Genomic DNA, 17,140 nt, shown 5'->3' on the forward strand with positions numbered 1-17,140 from the left:
CATCGACATGCGCGGAGTTACACGCACGAGGGAAGGGACCCGAGTTGGAGCAACAGCAACAACGATTTCCAGATAACATGGTTCGTTTAACCCGTATTATTGATATACTTGCTTTTATTCGAATACCATGGACCGAGTTCTGAATCTGAATGTTGTTTTTTGTTTAATACTCGGCGTAGACGCTCTTATAGAGGCCGTGTAGAATACCTGTTAGCATTGTTGCTCCAAAGTAGCTTTGACTAGTTTTGTCATCACTAAGTTCCTCTCAAATATTTTTTACTAAAAAGGAATACTTTGTCGTAATTTCCAAGGCCGATGTGGTCGACATAACTTATTTCCTAAACTTAGTCACAGAACACACTATCGTTATCTATTAAATGGATCAAATTGAATGTTTAAGGTACAATTATCACGCATCAGTTGTTTAAATGATCTACATGCATGCACTGTCACTGTCTATCCTGACAGGTCTATCCTGACAGGTTGTTGGACAAACAATCGTTCTGGATGTTAGCTTATAACAGGAACAAAAACATGATGTCTCGGTCACATAATAAATAAAAAACGAGATTCTTGTGGGGTCTGTGCGGTTTTGTCTTATTCTGTTATTCCTATATTTCCAGGTGAAACCGAAAACAAAGAAGTATGCTGCGATGAAGAAAATGATCAGTCTGAAAGACCAAAGGGTGTAAGTATCAACGTTGAGATCTGTACATCAATCGATATAAAACAAACAAATGAAGTGTGAACTTAATATTTGGTTTGATTTATATGATTAATTAATTAATTAATACATTTTTATTTAACTTGTCAACCTTTATTACTGAGATGGTTCTCTTTCAGGGTCATTCTTTCTCGTATTGACAACTTGTCTAATTTTCTCCATCTTCAAATTTAAATTCAGAACATTCTTGTTTTTGTTTAATATTTTGAATCTAGTCTTTGAAATCTTTGATTTTTTTTTGGTTGGATTTATTCAATTTGGACTTATTAGTTTTACTGTGACATATTTTCCTTTCTTTCTCGGATCCAGTACAATTTATCAATTTTCAGTGCATTTTGAGTTTATTCTAAGAAAGTGTGGATGTCTGATTTGGTAGAAATGAGAAAGTTCGTGTCAAAAAGAGGAGGATACAGAAGAAAGACCCAACACAGCTGAAGGTGACCGAAGTGTAAGTTCACCCCCTGAAACACAAAGTCAAAAAGACTTCCATGATCTCATTCTCTGTCTCCGTCCCGCAGCCCAAAGTACCCTTCATGCCTGTTCTTCCAGTACAACACACAGCTTGGACCACCATACCACGTCCTGATCGACACCAACTTCATCAACTTCTCCATCAAAGCCAAACTGGACATCGTTCAGTCTATGATGGATTGTTTATACGCAAAATGTAAGCTAATAAAAAATGTTTTCCAGGATAAAGCATAAACCACGTGTTTTCACCTGCAGGCATCCCATACATCACCGACTGTGTGATGGCTGAGATTGAGAAGCTCGGGATGAAGTACAGAGTTGCACTCAGGTAAAGCCTTTGACGAGTTCACGGTCAGTTCAAAAGAACAAGAGTTTATATCTATGGTTCCTTTTATCCAGGATCGCAAAAGATACCAGATTTGAGCGTCTACCATGCACCCACAAAGGAACCTACGCTGACGATTGTCTGGTCCAGAGAGTGACACAGGTAGCATTTACATCTGTTAGGCTCTTACAGATGTTGTGATGACATGCTGTTATGACATTTTAGTCATACTGCATGTGTAACCTAACATTAGACATAAGCTTCAGGGGTTTGACTTTTAAATTAAAAAATGCAGCTTGCACACAACAACCTTTAAATTTCTCCTCTCTCCAGCACAAGTGTTACATCCTTGCCACAGTGGACAGAGACCTGAAGAGGCGAGTCAGGAAGATCCCAGGAGTCCCGATCATGTACATCTCAAACCACAGGTAACGCAGACTATGAAAGTATGACTGTAGCCAAAGGCTGTAACATAACCTTCCTATTTGCAGGTACAACATCGAGAGGATGCCGGACGACTACGGAGCCCCGAGATTCTGATCCTTCATCTGCTTCATTTGTAAATAGCCTGTTTAAGCACGGACGAATAAACTTCTTGATTTTGAAAAAGATAAACAATTTCCCCTTTTCTTGAAATGTAAATGAATTTTTTTATTGATGCATGTGTTTTATCTTTTGAATTGAAATAAAATGTATTAATTTGACTCATGGACTATGTTGACAATTCCTTATGGTTTCTACAGAAGGATGCATTTTTTGTGTGTTGGGTGAGGAATTATTTAATGTCATAAGAGTCCCCCCCCCTTTTTTTCCCAATATCTCTGTGAATTTCTTTTCATCCAAATTAATCCCTGTTAAAATAATACAATTGAAAGACAAGTCATATTTAACCTAAGCAATATGAATTAATAAGTAAGTAATTTTTATTTGTATAGTGCTTTTCCAGACCAGGGTCACAAAGCGCTTAAACAACCAAAACAATATTCAATAAAGTATATACTTTAAAGATCAAGATAAAACTGATAACACGACAGGAGTTCCAGAAAATCAAGGAAAAGCCTGAACAAATAACGTCTTAAGATATTTCTTGAAGGAGTCAGTAGACTCCATCTAGCGTAAAGAGAGAGGAAGATCGATCCAAAGCTTAGGAGCAACAGTCTGGAAGGATTTCTCTCCTCTGGTCCTGAACTGTGTGCGTGGAACCATCAGTAGATTCCAATCCACAGACCTCAGAGCCCGAGCTGGGGTGTAATGGACAAGACATTAGAAATAAAACATTGTTTTAAAGTATACTATATTATATGAATTAAATTAACAATGTGTAACATGAAGTGAAAAATTAAAATGAATTTGTTAAGGATCACGTTTTGGAGTGGTCAATGACAAGAAATGTTTGGTCTCTGATGAATTTTTAATTTAAGATGCATAAAAGCTGCAATTTTCCATTTGTTTTCACCTAAACAAACACCTAAAACGTATTCGGTGAAACGACTCGGTAATTTGTTATTTGATAACATAACTTTTTTCCAATTCCAATCATCGTCAACAATCGTTCGCAGTGTCAACATATAATAAATTCCTACCTTCTCCTAAGCACCTGAACGCAGCACTCGAGTTCCTCCGCCGAGTGCTGCGCATGCGCGTTAGGCTGACGTTTGGGCGTGTCTGAGCGGCTCCAGGAGATGAACGGATCCCTCTATTGGAGCCTCGGAGGCGGACTCGGACAGCGACAATGAGTCGGAGCAAATCTCCGGAACCGCGTCGGTTCAGCGGTGTGGAGTGACCGACAAAGGAGCGAGTGTTTTGGACTCGGAGCGACGGTGCCGCCGGTGACCTTTACCGGGACTGGATTAGTGGTTAATCTGATAGAGGATTAAGAGTGTGATAGATGGATTGATATGACAGGAAGCCACCGCAATAATACTTAACCGATGAAAGTGTTGCTTATATTTTAAGACTTTTGGTCGAAATTTTGGATCACCAGCGTTATCCGATGGTCTTCAATGTGATGAAGTGGACCTCTCCAGTGGACTGATCGAACGTCTTCAAGAAGGTTCGGAGTCAGGATCGTGGTCCATTCAGGAGGGATGCTGCTGGCCCACGTGGGCTCGGTGGAGGAGAGAGATGGAGAGCAGGACAATGAAGGGGAGGAAGAGTTGAGGGATGGAGAGGTGCCCTTCTACGTCAACAGAGGAGGCCTTCCGCTGGACGAGGAGACCTGGGAGAGGATGTGGCGCCATGTGGCCCGGATTCACCCCAACGGGAATGTGCTGGAGAAGGAAGTCCGGGGTGCCATCGACCTCCCTAAGGTATCGTCTTGAGATTTGGTTGGTCGAAACAGTGGCTGGTTATCCATACTCTTCTTCACAGTGTCTTTGCGGAAGCAAATGTTGTCCCCTTGGTACCTATTATTTGTCACAAGCTCAACCCCATAGTCAGTTGAACTAGTCCTGTTGCAGTTCCAATAATTCTTCCTATATCTAGAGTGTCTGTTATCAGCAATGATGCCCGTTTCTGGACTGTCCTACAGATTCCAATACCAAGCGTGCCTACAACATTCCATCCAACCACCACCGTCCCACAGCGCCTGGAAGCCATACAGAAATACATCAGGGAATTGCAGTATCCTTTCATAAGAAAACACTGGTGTCAATGTTTCTAGTACTATCTTCATAACACACAAGTCCTTTTCATCAGAATCTTGCTCCGGGAATCAAAAATGCTGACTTGTCAGAAAACTCTCCTGGCACCAACGCAATTGCAGGGTTTCAAATTTCCCCTGGGTTTGCACTAAATCTTAATAAATACACTGTTTGTGGAAAAACCTCCATTTAAAAAACCAAAACATCAAAGATTCTTCTGGAGAGCCGTTGGAAGTTGGCCGGAGTTTCAAAGCTCCTGCCCTAAACGATCCGGAGCTTGTAATCCATGCAGTTGTGCTGTGTTTGGACTATTGTATGGTGTCTAAACAAGAAGGAGCTGCTCTCGCCTGCAGTTAATACAAAACTCTGCAGCGAGAATTCTGACCTGATCTAGTAGAAGAACTCACATTTCCCCAATCCTTAAAGAAACAGCTTAAGACATTTTTATTTGTGCAGGCTTTTCCCCGATTTTTTGGGACTCCTGTGTTTGTCTTATGTGTCTTGGCCTTTTAAAGTATATATTTTAACTGTGTATTGTTTTTGATTGTTAAAGCACTTTGTGACCCTGGTCTAGAAAGGCTCTTTACAAATAACTATTACTTACTTACGTACTAAACACTATAAAAAAAAATCAGAACTATAAAATCTTGCTAATAATTTCCATGCTACAGTCCCACACGAGAGGGAAGTCCCTCCTTTAAATAGCCACTACAGCACTACCAACATTCAGCCTCACTTCCTCAAAGTTTGACCCTGACTGAAAAACTCAGGTACAATCACACTGGGACGCAGTTTTTCGAGATCAAGAAGAGTCGACCTCTCACAGCGTAAGTATTGCAACCTCTTTATTTGACTTGGTGTAGCACAACTCCTGCAGCCTTAGATACTTTATTCCATAACTTCTAAAAAAAATAACTTTGTAAGACTAAAATACTGGCACAATGATACTTTGACTTACAAGTGTATTAACGGTTTTGCATTTTGAGTCAACATATGATAAGGTGTTTTTTTTTAAACCCACAATTAAAATTATGCTTTGCTGTACAATGTTTCTAAAAGTAGCTTGAATACACTTAAAAGAGCCATTTCAGGCCAGTTCAGGCAGTTTTAAATTATAGTAATTTGGTTGGCCATGTTTCAACAGTGGTTTCTTATTAGAAAAAAACATGTTTTTCTTAAAAACTAAATTGAGTCAAAAGCTAGAGCCAGGAATAGAGCCTATAAATCAAGTTACCGTTAAGTTTTTTAATTTCTGCACCTTCCTTTTAGGCTATTTTTTGCACTTGTTTTGAGTCTTTCAAACAATACTATGCACACTTTCCCATAAAAGATCAGCAACTGTGGTAACAACACAACTTTTGAAATCATCCAAGTTCAATGTAGATGTCTTTTCCTGCACAGGTTGATGGACATCGCAAAGGAAATGACTCGAGAAGCTCTGCCCATCAAGTGTCTGGAGGCGGTCATTCTTGGAATGTATCCTTTACATGTTCAGCGTGTGGTAGTGTCTAAAGTAGATGCTCCAAGAATTCATGTTCTGACGTTCTCCTTAAGAGTTCCTCCAGTTACCTCACCAACAACATTCCCAGTTTGGAGCGCTTCCCCCTCAGCTTTAAGTCTACATTCTCAGGGAACCACTTCCACCACATCGTGCTCGGAGTCCACTGCGGGGGGCGTTTCGGAGCCCTGGGCATGAGCCGACGGGAGGACCTCATGTTCAAGCCCCCGGAGTTCCGCACACTGATGGACTTGGTACAGGATTACGACGTAGCATACAGGGGCTACTGGCACACCCTTTGCAAGGTGAAGATCGGCCAGTACGTGTCCCACGACCCTCACAGCATGGAGCAGATCGAGTGGAAGCATTCGATCCTGGACGTGGACAAGCTGAGCAAGGAGGAGCTGCGGCGAGAGCTGGAAAGACACACCAGAGACATGAGGCTGAAGGTACGCCCTTGGTCCGCGTCTGACGTAACTAATAACGACCGGCAGATGCTCTTGATTCGATTTAATCCGAGTTACGTCCGGCAGAGCGGACCCTCAATCGGAGGAGCGCTCTTTCTCTCGGCACCAGAGTTAAAGAGAGCTCACTTAATGTGATGACTTCCAGGATCGTCACGACGATGGCTTCCACTCAGAGTGCTTTGCCCCATTAAACACATGAACGTAACTTAGGTACTGACTCGCAGGCTGACTTGGATTAATGACCCGTGTTTACGAGGCCATGAATATACCAACATCACAAATGTTCTCCACAAATAAGTTCTAATTGGTGATATTAAATCAGGGAGCATGACTTTTTTTTTTTCATTCAATCTCAAAATTTTATTGTGTGAAAAAAAAGGGTTTTCCCCCCATTCTCCAACATCTCTGGGCAATTACTTTCATCCAAATGAATCCCTAGAAAAATAATATAATACAATCGAAAAACCAAGAATTATTAATTTTACTTCAGCAATTTCAATATGAGTAAATGAGGGGAAAAGACAATAAAATAGTCGTCATTTTTAAGTTGTACTATTTTAGATGAAACAATAAATAATGGTAAACTCTCCAGGATGTCCTCCAACTCTCCCCTCTTCTTTTATTTTATTCTCCCGATGCCTTTCCTTCACCCTCACAACCAATCACAGCAAAAGAACATCAACACTGAGTCTGGTTGTGCTTGAGGTTTCTGCCTTCTAAAACAAGTTTTTCACTCGCCACAGCCATGCTGCGATTTATGGTTAATTCGCTGGGATTTCTTTTTCCCTTCTCCGATAAAGTCTAACTTAAACTGTTTAGTGTCTTGAGATAAAGATTGCAACCAAAGAATGTTTCCCTTTGACCTCACAAAAGGTTGTATTAATTCAAGCTGAAGTCCAGATGTGGCCCTTGGGCTGCACTTTGAAGATGATTGTTGTCTTCAAACAGTTTCCTAGATAACAATTTAAAAATATAAAGTCCACAATAAGAACCTTTTGAGTCCAACAGCCTCGGCTGACTAACATGTGATGGTTCCAGATCGGAAAGCCCCTCAGTCCCACCAAGGACAGGAGGAACAGCATGGGCTCCCCGCTCAGAGGCCCCAACAGTCCCTTGCGCAGGATCAGCCGCGTCGAGAGACGGTACGACTGTGAAGTTAAAGTTAGAGAACTATTAATAGAAGAGGCTTGAAATAGACTTGTTCCTTTTGCCGTTTCAGCTCCTCAACAGAGAAGAAGGTCCTGGACCAAAAAGCATCAGCAGACATCAACGGATATCAGATCCGCGTTTGAAGAACCGAGCCGCTAAAGTTGTGTATCGGTGTTCTGTTACATCACATACCTCGCTCACAGGATATCAGAAATACTGCAGTTGAATTCTTAAGCGTGTAGTTTTGCTCAGATTTTGTACCGCGTCTGCAAAGTTTCACAGAAAACAACAAATGCTAAATTACATTAGCAAACAGGGGAGTTAGAAGTTAGCTCTTTGTACTGGTATTAGCTAATGGAGGAGCATCTTGCTATATTCTAGCGAGTAAACTTGCACTTAAACCTTTCAGTGAGAATAAGCAACTACTTTTGTTTGGCAACTAAAATATAAGAATTTGGCAATAATTGCAGGTTTGCTAATAAAGAAAACCCCACTTTGACAGTGGCCATTTGTAAAACTCACGCTAGCAGACGGCAAAGATGCCGATAAGGAGACAAAACGAAGATACTTCTTTTGCTGGACCACATTGAAATCTGTGAAATAAAAAACAGTGCTAGCTTAAGTAAAAATAACACAGAAAAAAGCACTTAAACAGAAACTATGTCCGTACAAACAGTTGTTACCCAATTTGAGTTTCCAAGTACTTTTCTGATCAAAATATCTTTGCTATTAAGTTGTTAACGCTACAAAAAAAGACACTTTTGTTTAAAAAAAAAAAATTGAAACTTTGGTCATTTGTCTTGATACCTTTTTAGTGAGAAAAAAAGAGAAAGTGAAAGATGTCTAGTTATCTTAGCATCTTAGATTCCAAATATATGCTAACACACAAGTGGCAGTTAAACTTTGCTTCCTCCCATCTTTTCCTACACTTAAAAAAAACACAAAATGCTAACTTCTTTAACACAATCATTGTAGAGAGATTCAAATCTAGATAAAAACAACCAACAATCTACCATCAGTGTTTAGATCTTTCTATAGATAATCAAGGATGAAATTGATTTTTTGAAAGAAAATGTTATTTTTTTAGAGATTTTATAACATTTAAAAAAAAAAAAGAAGAAAAGTGTTTTTGTTTGTTAGAAAAATAAGTTTTTTAATCTTGACTGAAAACTGATTTTTAATACCTTTTTTACATCGTCTTAGCGCCCCTTACAGCTACTTGAAGTGGCTTTTAGAAATACGCTCGTTGTTGTGGACCTTTAATAGATCGTAATTTCCCTTTTTGGAGTGAGATCGTCCTCAGTCGTGAATGTGCCACTTGACATATCATGTTTGCGTTTCTGTCAGCAAAAACTCTTAAAGTGCGTTTGTGATCGCCTTAGATCGGACCTGTCCAGTAGGAAAAGAACCCTTTGTGCCTTGTTTAAAATGAAATCTGTTTTTTTTTTTTAATGTTTTATTTTAGGATAGTCACACGAGAACACACGTTTTTGACTTAGCAGTCCTGGCCCAAAGTTAGCATGTGTTAGCCACCACCATCCAAAGAGCCGTCCCCCCAAACCTTCACTGAAAGTTCTTGATGTTTGAATCGTTTGTTGCCGATCCTGGTCTTTATGACACTCTCGCTGTTAAGTATTTTCCACAACAATGTTTTGCCTTCAGAGTGCTCATGTCACATAGCACCTCATCAACACCAAGCATAAACAAAGGACAGACCAGTTCATAGTGTTTAGTTCTATGTGCACAGCAGTGTAGAGACTTCTCCGACACTCACTGCTGATCTACTTCACTGTCTCGCCTTCCAGGCTGACTCACAACCGTCCTCCACGCTTGACACGGATCCTACATGACACTCTGGTTACCTCGAGCGTGGCCTCCATCCTAGCGTACCAATATTTGCTATTTCAACAGTACATCAGAAAGAAAAGGCGACAACTTGATTTTCTGTAAATGGTGGTGCTACACTTTCGACCATGACTGTAGTTACGGTTTCACAAGAGCAGGTTCACCAACCACGTGGATGTGACACAGAGACGCAGGAATCTCGGAAGCTAACTTTACCACCCAGCGTGGTATGCAGCTGCAACATTGAGTTGAGAAAAAAAGAGGTTAGTATTGAGACGGCTTCATCAGTTTCTTTGTTTTAATGTGCACAGGGAATAGATGTTGCGTTATAGTCCAGTGTTCTACAAAAACTGTGTTTTTTTTTACTTTAAAAAAATGAAATCCCAATAAATATGATCAAAACACAAACTTTGCTTTTTGACTACATTATATTATACTAACTGGCTTCCAGTTTCTTTCAGGATCAACTTTAAAATTCTGGTTCTTACTTTCAGATCTATTCATTGTCAGGCTACTCCTTACATCAGTGATCTGATCCAGCCTTACACCCCAGCTCGGGCTCTGAGGTCTGTGGATCAGAATCTACTGATGGTTCCTCGCACACGGCTCAGGACCAGAGGAGAGAAATCTTTTCTGGCTGTTGCTCCTAAGCTTTGGAACGATCTTCCTCTCTCTTTGCGCTTGATGGAGTCTACTGACTCCTTCAAGAAACATCTTAAGACGTTTCTATTTGTTCAGGCTTTTCCTTGATTTTCTGGAACTCCTGTGTTGTTCTCAGTATTATCTTGATCTTTAAAGTATGTACTTTTTTGAGTATTGTTTTGATTGTTAAAGCGCTTTGTGATTACTTACTTACATTTGTCAACGACGGCGCCATGATGATCTTTCTATGACTAAATGTGATTTATTACTGAGAGCGTCATGACCTGCAGCTGCACCGTGTGGTTCCACAGCTGTAGTGCAGCGGGTAATGGGGCGAGCAGAGACGGTCATAGGTTCCAACCCTCGCCCGTACTCCCATTGTAAGCCGTCGGCAGCTAGACTCAGACAACAGTGTGGGTGTGAGTCTCTGCTTCTTCGCTCAAGCGGTGACGATGCACAGATGGAACTCTTCAGACGGATAAACACGTCCAGATGTCTTCCTGCGTTTGTGCCGCGGAGACAGACGGCACACAGAAGTGACCTACTTCCTTATATGGGAATCTTTTGACGCCACAGTCACTAATTATTATTTGTAACAAAGAGGTTGAATTACAACGCTTCAGCGTCCAGAAGAACTAAATGAATTATTCACTCATGCGTCTCGAACACTCTTACTATGACAGAACGATCACTGCTTGTATAGAAGTGCGTTTAATGCAGAGGCAGTTTATAGTCAACATCACAAAGAAAGTTTTTCACACTAAATGAGTGAGAAAACATTTAATAAACGTGTGCTCTGGTAGAAAAATAAATCATCACAAACCATACAAAAATATTTTCGTTTCATTAACAAACCAAACTTTTAACTATTTAACTCGTGGTTTAGTTCACCTTCAGGGGGCGCTCAGGTCCATCTGGAACTTGGCCAGCAGGCTGAGGTGGTCTGAGGGGAACATGTGGTTGGGGAGACCTCTCAGGGACCAGAGGACGTCTTCGGAGGGCAGCGAGAGACAGCTGAGCAGAGTCAGACCTCCTCTGAGGGAGTCTCCGTCTGCAGAACAGTCACGTATACTGAGATTCTTCTGTTCGCGACACACACACACACATACTCTTAAGAAGACACACAAAATTGAGCAGATGTGCGACACCTGACCTGTCGAACACGTGCGCCTCGGGGAGAAGAAGATGTAGTCCACTGTCGCTCCAGCCTGTGAGTGCAGGGTCGTGACCTCTGCTGCTCCGGATCCAGGGAGAACGTGCTTGTAGACGGACTCCAGGTCAAACCTGTGGCTGATGGTGAAGCTGCTGGAAAGCCAGACACAGATGACTCTGGAGAAGTCCTCGCTGTGATGCAGGTGCTCACCTCTGACTTATCCTCGGCGTTCGTCTGTGGCCGCCTGAAGAGTAACGAGAGCAACAATCGGAGGAAACCGCTTTAAACGGAGTCGCCGTGACTTGAGTGGCGTCCGTCACTCCCGGGATGATCGGCAGGTCGGGTGGACGGATGCTGGAGAGAGGACAGGAGCGCAGCTGCAGGAGGAACTCGTGGCTGTACTGAATCCTTCCTCCTTCAGAGTGACGACACGGATCTCAACGCAAGCAACAGGATCAGGATTCGCAAACACCTCAAGTCGGACTCCACGACATCCCTCAACTCTCACCTGCCTCCACACTCGGAGCCTTGCGGGTCTGGTCAGCTCGAACGTACTGGCAGTCGTTGGTGATCCCCAGAGAGATCGGCCACGGACTCATGAGCCTGTAGCTGTGGAGCTGGTGGGACAAATCCTCCTGACACGAAACCTGTTGGACACAAGTCAAAGCAATTATTGTGTGAATGTTGTAAGGCACACAAACTACACTATGAGTCCGGATTATCTTAATTTTCCCCATTAAAGTGATAGTTCATTTTCTACTCACCCTCATGTCAACTAATGGTTGGGATTATTTCCAGAGTGATCTGTTCCTCTTATAGTTATAGACAAAATAAATTCTTAATAATTACTTAATTAATTTAAAAATAAAGATGGAGTTATAGATTTGATATTGCGCGACAAACTATCTTAAAATATAGACTTATTTAATATTTTCTGGAAACAATTCCCCCTGTCAAAGCTTCACGTTACAGACGAGCATTACGGAGGTATTTGGATGTTTGAATTGAGGCAACACAAGGGATACCACAAACACATTTGTTTTCGGGTCACCTTGACCCTGAGCTCACACAAGGGTTACGTTTATTAGATCAGTGCACCCCTAATTTATATTTTTGTTTTGCATTTGTTTTTGTTTATTTAATTTATTGCTCTTGTCTTTTGTCTAAATTGATGAGTCACAGCATCACTATGACATCTATCAGTAGCATTGCTACTTTGTAAGTAGCAAGTAACCTAAACTTTTACTTTTGAAATGAGTAACTAGTAATGCATTTTAAAGTAACTTGATTGCATGAAGTAAAAATGTACAAAGTAATGTGATGAATATTGTTTTGTTAAATTTAAAAAAAAATAAAAGTCTGTGTTGAAGTGGAAAAATTTCACGTAGTCATTAGTTCGTAAGTGAGAAAATAAGTCATATTAGCAGCAGTTCTCTCGTGTTCATGCTCACCAACCACATCGGCAGATCCTTCATGTACAGGTTCCCGGTGGTGATGAGCCGGCACAGCGGCGACTGAGGAACGGCGTTCAGGTCTCCACACAGCACGATGTCACAGCGTCGCCCTTCATCCGCGCAGCTCTTGAACATGCGGTCGACTTCGGCCAGCAGGAGGCCCAGCTGGGCCAGCTTCACGTCGCCCCTCCAGGGGTTGAAGAGCAGGTGAGTGTTGGCGACGCAGAGCAGCGGGCTCTTCTGCTCGGGAGGCGGCGTCGGCTCCAGCAGCAGCACGACGGCGACGTTGTGTCGGTCCAGCAGACCCGTTTCTGGCCTGTAGAGTTCCAGCGGGGAAGCGGACACTTTGCTGAACCGGCCGCACTGATAACAGGTCGCGCAGCCGTCGGTTTTGTTTCCTGTCCGACGCTTGAAGACGCACTCGTAACCTGGAGGAGAACCGTCTGATGAGGTGCACAAGGAGACGCACTATTGTGGCATCAACACACGATGGCAGGCAAGGACCCACCTAACCTCGTCAGGGCTGGGAACAGCTGCTCATAATAGTGGTTCTCCTGGACCTCCTGGAGACACAAAATCTACACAAAAAATCTATTTCACATCATTATCTAGTCACATGCCTTCGTCATGTGACTCACATCAGGAAGTGACTCCTGGATCTCCTCCAGGAGCATTTTGCAGCGGTAGTTCCAGTCCAGCACCTCTAGAGGGCAGTGCAGGTAAAGCTCTTCATGAGCCTCCAGAAGATCCTGAGCCAGAATGTTATAGGACATGACTGTGAAGTCCAAAGTTTCCGGATTTTTCTCTCCAAACTTCTCGTGATGCCGAACTGATGAGACAGGAAATATATGCAAGTAAAATACTTTTATATGGATGGTTTAAAACCATCACTCTTACCATGCAAGTGGTCGGATGTCTTCGCAGCAGCAGGATAGCCAAAGTCTTCCTCCAAGGTCGCATCAGGTTGAAAGGAGAAGAAGCCCGAGCTGTCGACCTCCTCCACTATATAGTCATCCCAGCACTCGCTGGGCTCCGCTTTGTTCTCTGTTGCCACCACATGTGTCTTCTGCATCTCACCCCCGTCCAGACCCTCGTCGGCAGGAAGTGCAAGAACATGTTTTTCCTCCGTCACCTCATGACTGCCTTCATCATCTGTTCCACCGAGTTCAGCCTTCATGTCAAAGATGTTGTCCTCCTCCATCGTCCGGCTTCCCTTCCTCATCCCCGATTCACTTTCCTCTCCCAGCGGGAGCTGCTGGAGCAACACAGTGTTCTGGGACAGCGTGACGGCACCATCGACCACCATAGCAGGAGATTCTCTCACAGCATCTGAACAACAGAGCACAAGATTTAAATGGATATTTGTCGTTGATAAATAATATTAATTGTATATAAAAAATACAATTTAAGTCCTCCACTGATAGACTAGAGGCATGCGAATATTATATTAAAGAAAGAGTGGAATAATATATGCATTAAAGCCTAGAAGCAAAAAACACAAAAAGGAGGTAACAACAGTATAAGTGGTTCATGAGGACTTATATAAGCAAGTAAGTAAAGGTTATGTGTAAAGGACCTTTCTAGACCAGGGTCACAAAGCGCTTTAACAATCAAAAACAATATACAGTTCAAATATATACTTTAAAAGGCCAAGACACATATAAGATAAACACAGGAGTCCCAGAAAATACGGGAAAATCCTGCACAAATAAGAACGTCTTAAGATGTTTCTTGAAGGAGTCAGTACATCCATCAAACAGAGAGGGAGAGGAAGATCGTTCCAAAGCTTAGGAGCAACAGCCTGGAAGGATTTCTCTCCTCTGGTCCTGAAGCATGTTCAGGAACCATCAGTAGATTCTGATCCACAGACCTCAGAGCCCGAGCTGGGATGTAAGTCTGGATCAGATCACTGATGGAAGGAGGAGCCTGACCATGATTTTAAAATGAAAATTTATCTTGAAAGAAACTGGCAGCCAGTGAAGAGTTTTAAGGATCGGGGAAATGTGAGTTCTTCTACTAGAGCGGGTCAGAATTCTTGCTGCAGAGTTTTGTATTAACTGCAGGCGAGACAGATCCTTATTGTTAAGACATGAAAATAAACTGTTACACTAGTCTGAACGAGAAGACACAAACGCATGGATTATAAATTTCAGATGGTGTTGTGACATCATAAATATATATATATATATATATATATATATATATAATAAAACACCTGTAAAGTTAAATAGCTGGTCGCCTAACACCCCAGACATCTTTACTAAATATTTAGAAGGAAAATGTATCTAATTTCATTGTGTTTGGGAATGACTGGAATAACAAAAGTGGGACAATGTTGTCGAAAGTTGTTGGACTAAATATACCTCACCATGCAAAACGATTCATTCTAATACAGTAGTAATAGACTTTGGACTCCTACAGGCCAGGAGGATGATTGCCCTTTTTCTGGTTATAAGTGGATATACCTTTAACAAATCTATGGGTAAAAGAAATGACATATGTTGCATGTAGTGGAAAATAAACTATTTTTATTAAGGTAAGGAGTTTGAAGAAATGTGGAAATTCAATATATTTAGTTGAACGCTGGACCCACAGTTACCTTCATCGTAATTTCATTATTTTAAATATCAAGTAATTTGGAAAACATGTTTAAATATGTTAAACTATTACTTTTCTGTATTCCACTTGTTATATATTTTTTTATTGACGTTACGTAACAGTTTACAATGTTTAGAATGGCTGTCTTGGTGCTTGGTTCTGTTTTTCTATTGCTTATTTTGTGTTATCTTAGTTATTTTTTTAATTCTGTACCGACACCACAACAAATCCTATGTTGTGTTTCAAACACTGGCAATAAACGTGATTCTGATGAGACATTATTAAAAGGAAAAAAGTAAACAATTATTTCATTTTAGGATGATTGTTGATGATGATTTAAACTTTTTAAATTTATATTATCGAATTAACTTTTTTTGAACCATGAGTTGAAGAGAAATTATGTTTCCCAATTCCATTTAATCTGATTTTTCTTTTCATAAATAGGTGTATAAAGAAAAAAAATCTCAGCGTCATTGAATAATATATATATTGAATATTTTAGGAAGCACGTGTCGGCAGATTTAAAACGTGCGATCGTAAATGTTGTTTGCAGACAGTGAGGCAGCAGAGAAACTTACTTGAGAGTCGACTTGTTACGTATCTTGATAAAGGGAAAAGACCGTAAAACAACAAGCTGCCAATCATGACTGTTTTTATGGCTTCTTCTTCTGCGCGGGTGGAGGTGGGGGGAGAAGCGCGTTGTCATTTACAGCGCCCCCATCTCAACTGCGGCTATGCCAGGAATGACACCTCGTAGTCAACACGAAAAAATAATTATTACAATTTAAAATTAAATGCACGGTTGCAATTTAAATTGCATAATTATTAGAGTTTTTATTTTATTGTATTTTCAAATACTTGTAATTTTCATTTTTATTTATTTATAAATGTTAATAATATGTATTATTGTTTGTTATTGTTTATAACAACTACTTAAATTAACTAAATTAATTTTTACATTTACAATTACATTGCTCCCGCTCAAATCTTTTTTTTTTAGGTATACATTTTTTTCTCTTTCTCTTTGCTATCATTTAAAACAAAAATATATGTATAATATAAATATTAATGAATCTGAATATATTACGAATTAATTTTTAACTCCTAAAAACATTTTTTAATTTCTGGATGAACAGTATATTTATAGACATTATTTCAAAAGCACATTTAAGACTGATAGTAGGTAGAAAGTTATTTACAATAAAAATCAATAAAAACATACATCATTTGTCAAAGAATTACATACAAAAATACATTAAGAAACTGCACCAAACATGTATATTATTAAAACAAGATTAAATTAAGTAAATTGGGTTGCGCTTTACAAATAACATTTATTTACTTACAACGAATATGCTGCCCCCTTCTGGACAATTCTAGAAACAACCGTAAAAACACTTGATACCTTGATACGTTCTTTTTAAGTAGTAACACAAATATCTATTTTAATCAATATGTAAGAACTTATTTTTATCTACTCGACTCTTTTTCGGATTGAAGCCCAAGCAGAGCTCATCGATCGAGGCAACGAGTTTCTCACATGAATTTCACGTTATTAAACTTGACCTTTTTACCTCAAATATAAATATATTATAATCTTCTGGGGGCAGCGATACATTACGATCACTTACATTAAGAATAATTACTTTTAAATATAAATAATCATCTAATGTTTCCTTATTTTTCTTCAATTGCTTCTAGGAAACGTGATTGACTTAAAATGAGACACAATAATATCGCTCAGTTATATGATAAGCTTAAAAGCTAACAATTGTTTTCATCCCTTTTTATTCCCTGATATGGTACTAAAAATCATCAAGATCATTTTCACCAGATTATTCACATTTACAGTACCATAATACTTTGTATTCATTTAATTGACTGCGTTTGTTTTATTTTACAGAATAATCAGAAATCACTTCAAGTTAAAGTTCTTTTATTGTCAAATATACATGTATCAAGACATACAGCATAGATGAAATTGTGGTCCTCTTGGACCCACGATACAAAACATGAAGTAGACAATGAAAGGACATTAAATAAGACATTGAAAAAAATAATAAACAAAATCAACAAAATGAAATGAATCATCAACAATACTTGTTGCCTGGTGGAAGAAGCTGTCCTTTATCCTGCTGGTTCTGGCCTGAAGACTGCGCAGACTTCTGCTTG

At 40.2% G+C, this 17,140-nt stretch overlaps 3 protein-coding genes across 7 annotated transcripts; 2 read left to right on the forward strand and 1 right to left on the reverse strand.

The window, feature by feature from the left end:
* Positions 1-8: 8 nt before the first annotated feature.
* fcf1 (FCF1 rRNA-processing protein) lies at positions 9-2,224 on the forward strand. The gene is made up of 8 exons (XM_087779759.1): positions 9-80; positions 624-688; positions 1,101-1,172; positions 1,243-1,391; positions 1,451-1,523; positions 1,595-1,682; positions 1,854-1,948; positions 2,012-2,224. The coding sequence occupies exons 1-8, from the start codon at positions 78-80 to the stop codon at positions 2,058-2,060; spliced, it is 594 nt and encodes a 197-aa protein (XP_087635885.1). The 5' UTR covers positions 9-77; the 3' UTR covers positions 2,061-2,224.
* A 978-nt stretch (positions 2,225-3,202) lies between these two features.
* vash1 (vasohibin 1) lies at positions 3,203-9,644 on the forward strand. Of its 3 annotated transcripts, XR_015709293.1 has the most exons (8): positions 3,203-3,829; positions 4,051-4,142; positions 4,933-4,989; positions 5,564-5,638; positions 5,728-6,109; positions 7,166-7,269; positions 7,347-9,384; positions 9,616-9,644. XR_015709293.1 is itself a non-coding variant. In XM_087780242.1 (7 exons), exons 1-7 carry the CDS (start codon positions 3,608-3,610, stop codon positions 7,417-7,419), a joined length of 1,005 nt encoding a protein of 334 aa, XP_087636368.1. In that variant the 5' UTR covers positions 3,203-3,607; the 3' UTR covers positions 7,420-9,529. The 3 variants fall into 3 exon arrangements, 2 of the variants coding, with proteins under 2 accessions (XP_087636368.1, XP_087636369.1); XM_087780242.1 differs by lacking the exon at positions 9,616-9,644 and having other exon boundaries at positions 7,347-9,529; XM_087780243.1 differs by lacking the exons at positions 4,933-4,989; positions 5,564-5,638; positions 9,616-9,644 and having other exon boundaries at positions 7,347-9,529.
* An 834-nt stretch (positions 9,645-10,478) lies between these two features.
* On the reverse strand, positions 10,479-15,618 carry angel1 (angel homolog 1 (Drosophila)). 3 transcript variants are annotated; one of them, XM_087779823.1, is made up of 9 exons: positions 15,547-15,618; positions 13,268-13,699; positions 13,009-13,199; positions 12,879-12,948; positions 12,368-12,798; positions 11,425-11,563; positions 11,127-11,331; positions 10,917-11,068; positions 10,479-10,814 (listed from the first exon to the last, which is right to left on the reverse strand). In XM_087779823.1, the coding sequence occupies exons 1-9, from the start codon at positions 15,611-15,613 to the stop codon at positions 10,657-10,659; spliced, it is 1,845 nt and encodes a 614-aa protein (XP_087635949.1). In that variant the 5' UTR covers positions 15,614-15,618; the 3' UTR covers positions 10,479-10,656. The 3 variants fall into 3 exon arrangements, with proteins under 3 accessions (XP_087635949.1, XP_087635948.1, XP_087635947.1); XM_087779822.1 differs by having other exon boundaries at positions 10,917-11,065; positions 11,127-11,352; XM_087779821.1 differs by having other exon boundaries at positions 11,127-11,352.
* Positions 15,619-17,140: the final 1,522 nt, after the last annotated feature.

This window comes from Callionymus lyra, chromosome 18 (assembly GCF_982586985.1).
Source record: "Callionymus lyra chromosome 18, fCalLyr1.hap1.1, whole genome shotgun sequence".
NCBI lineage: Eukaryota > Metazoa > Chordata > Actinopteri > Syngnathiformes > Callionymidae > Callionymus > Callionymus lyra.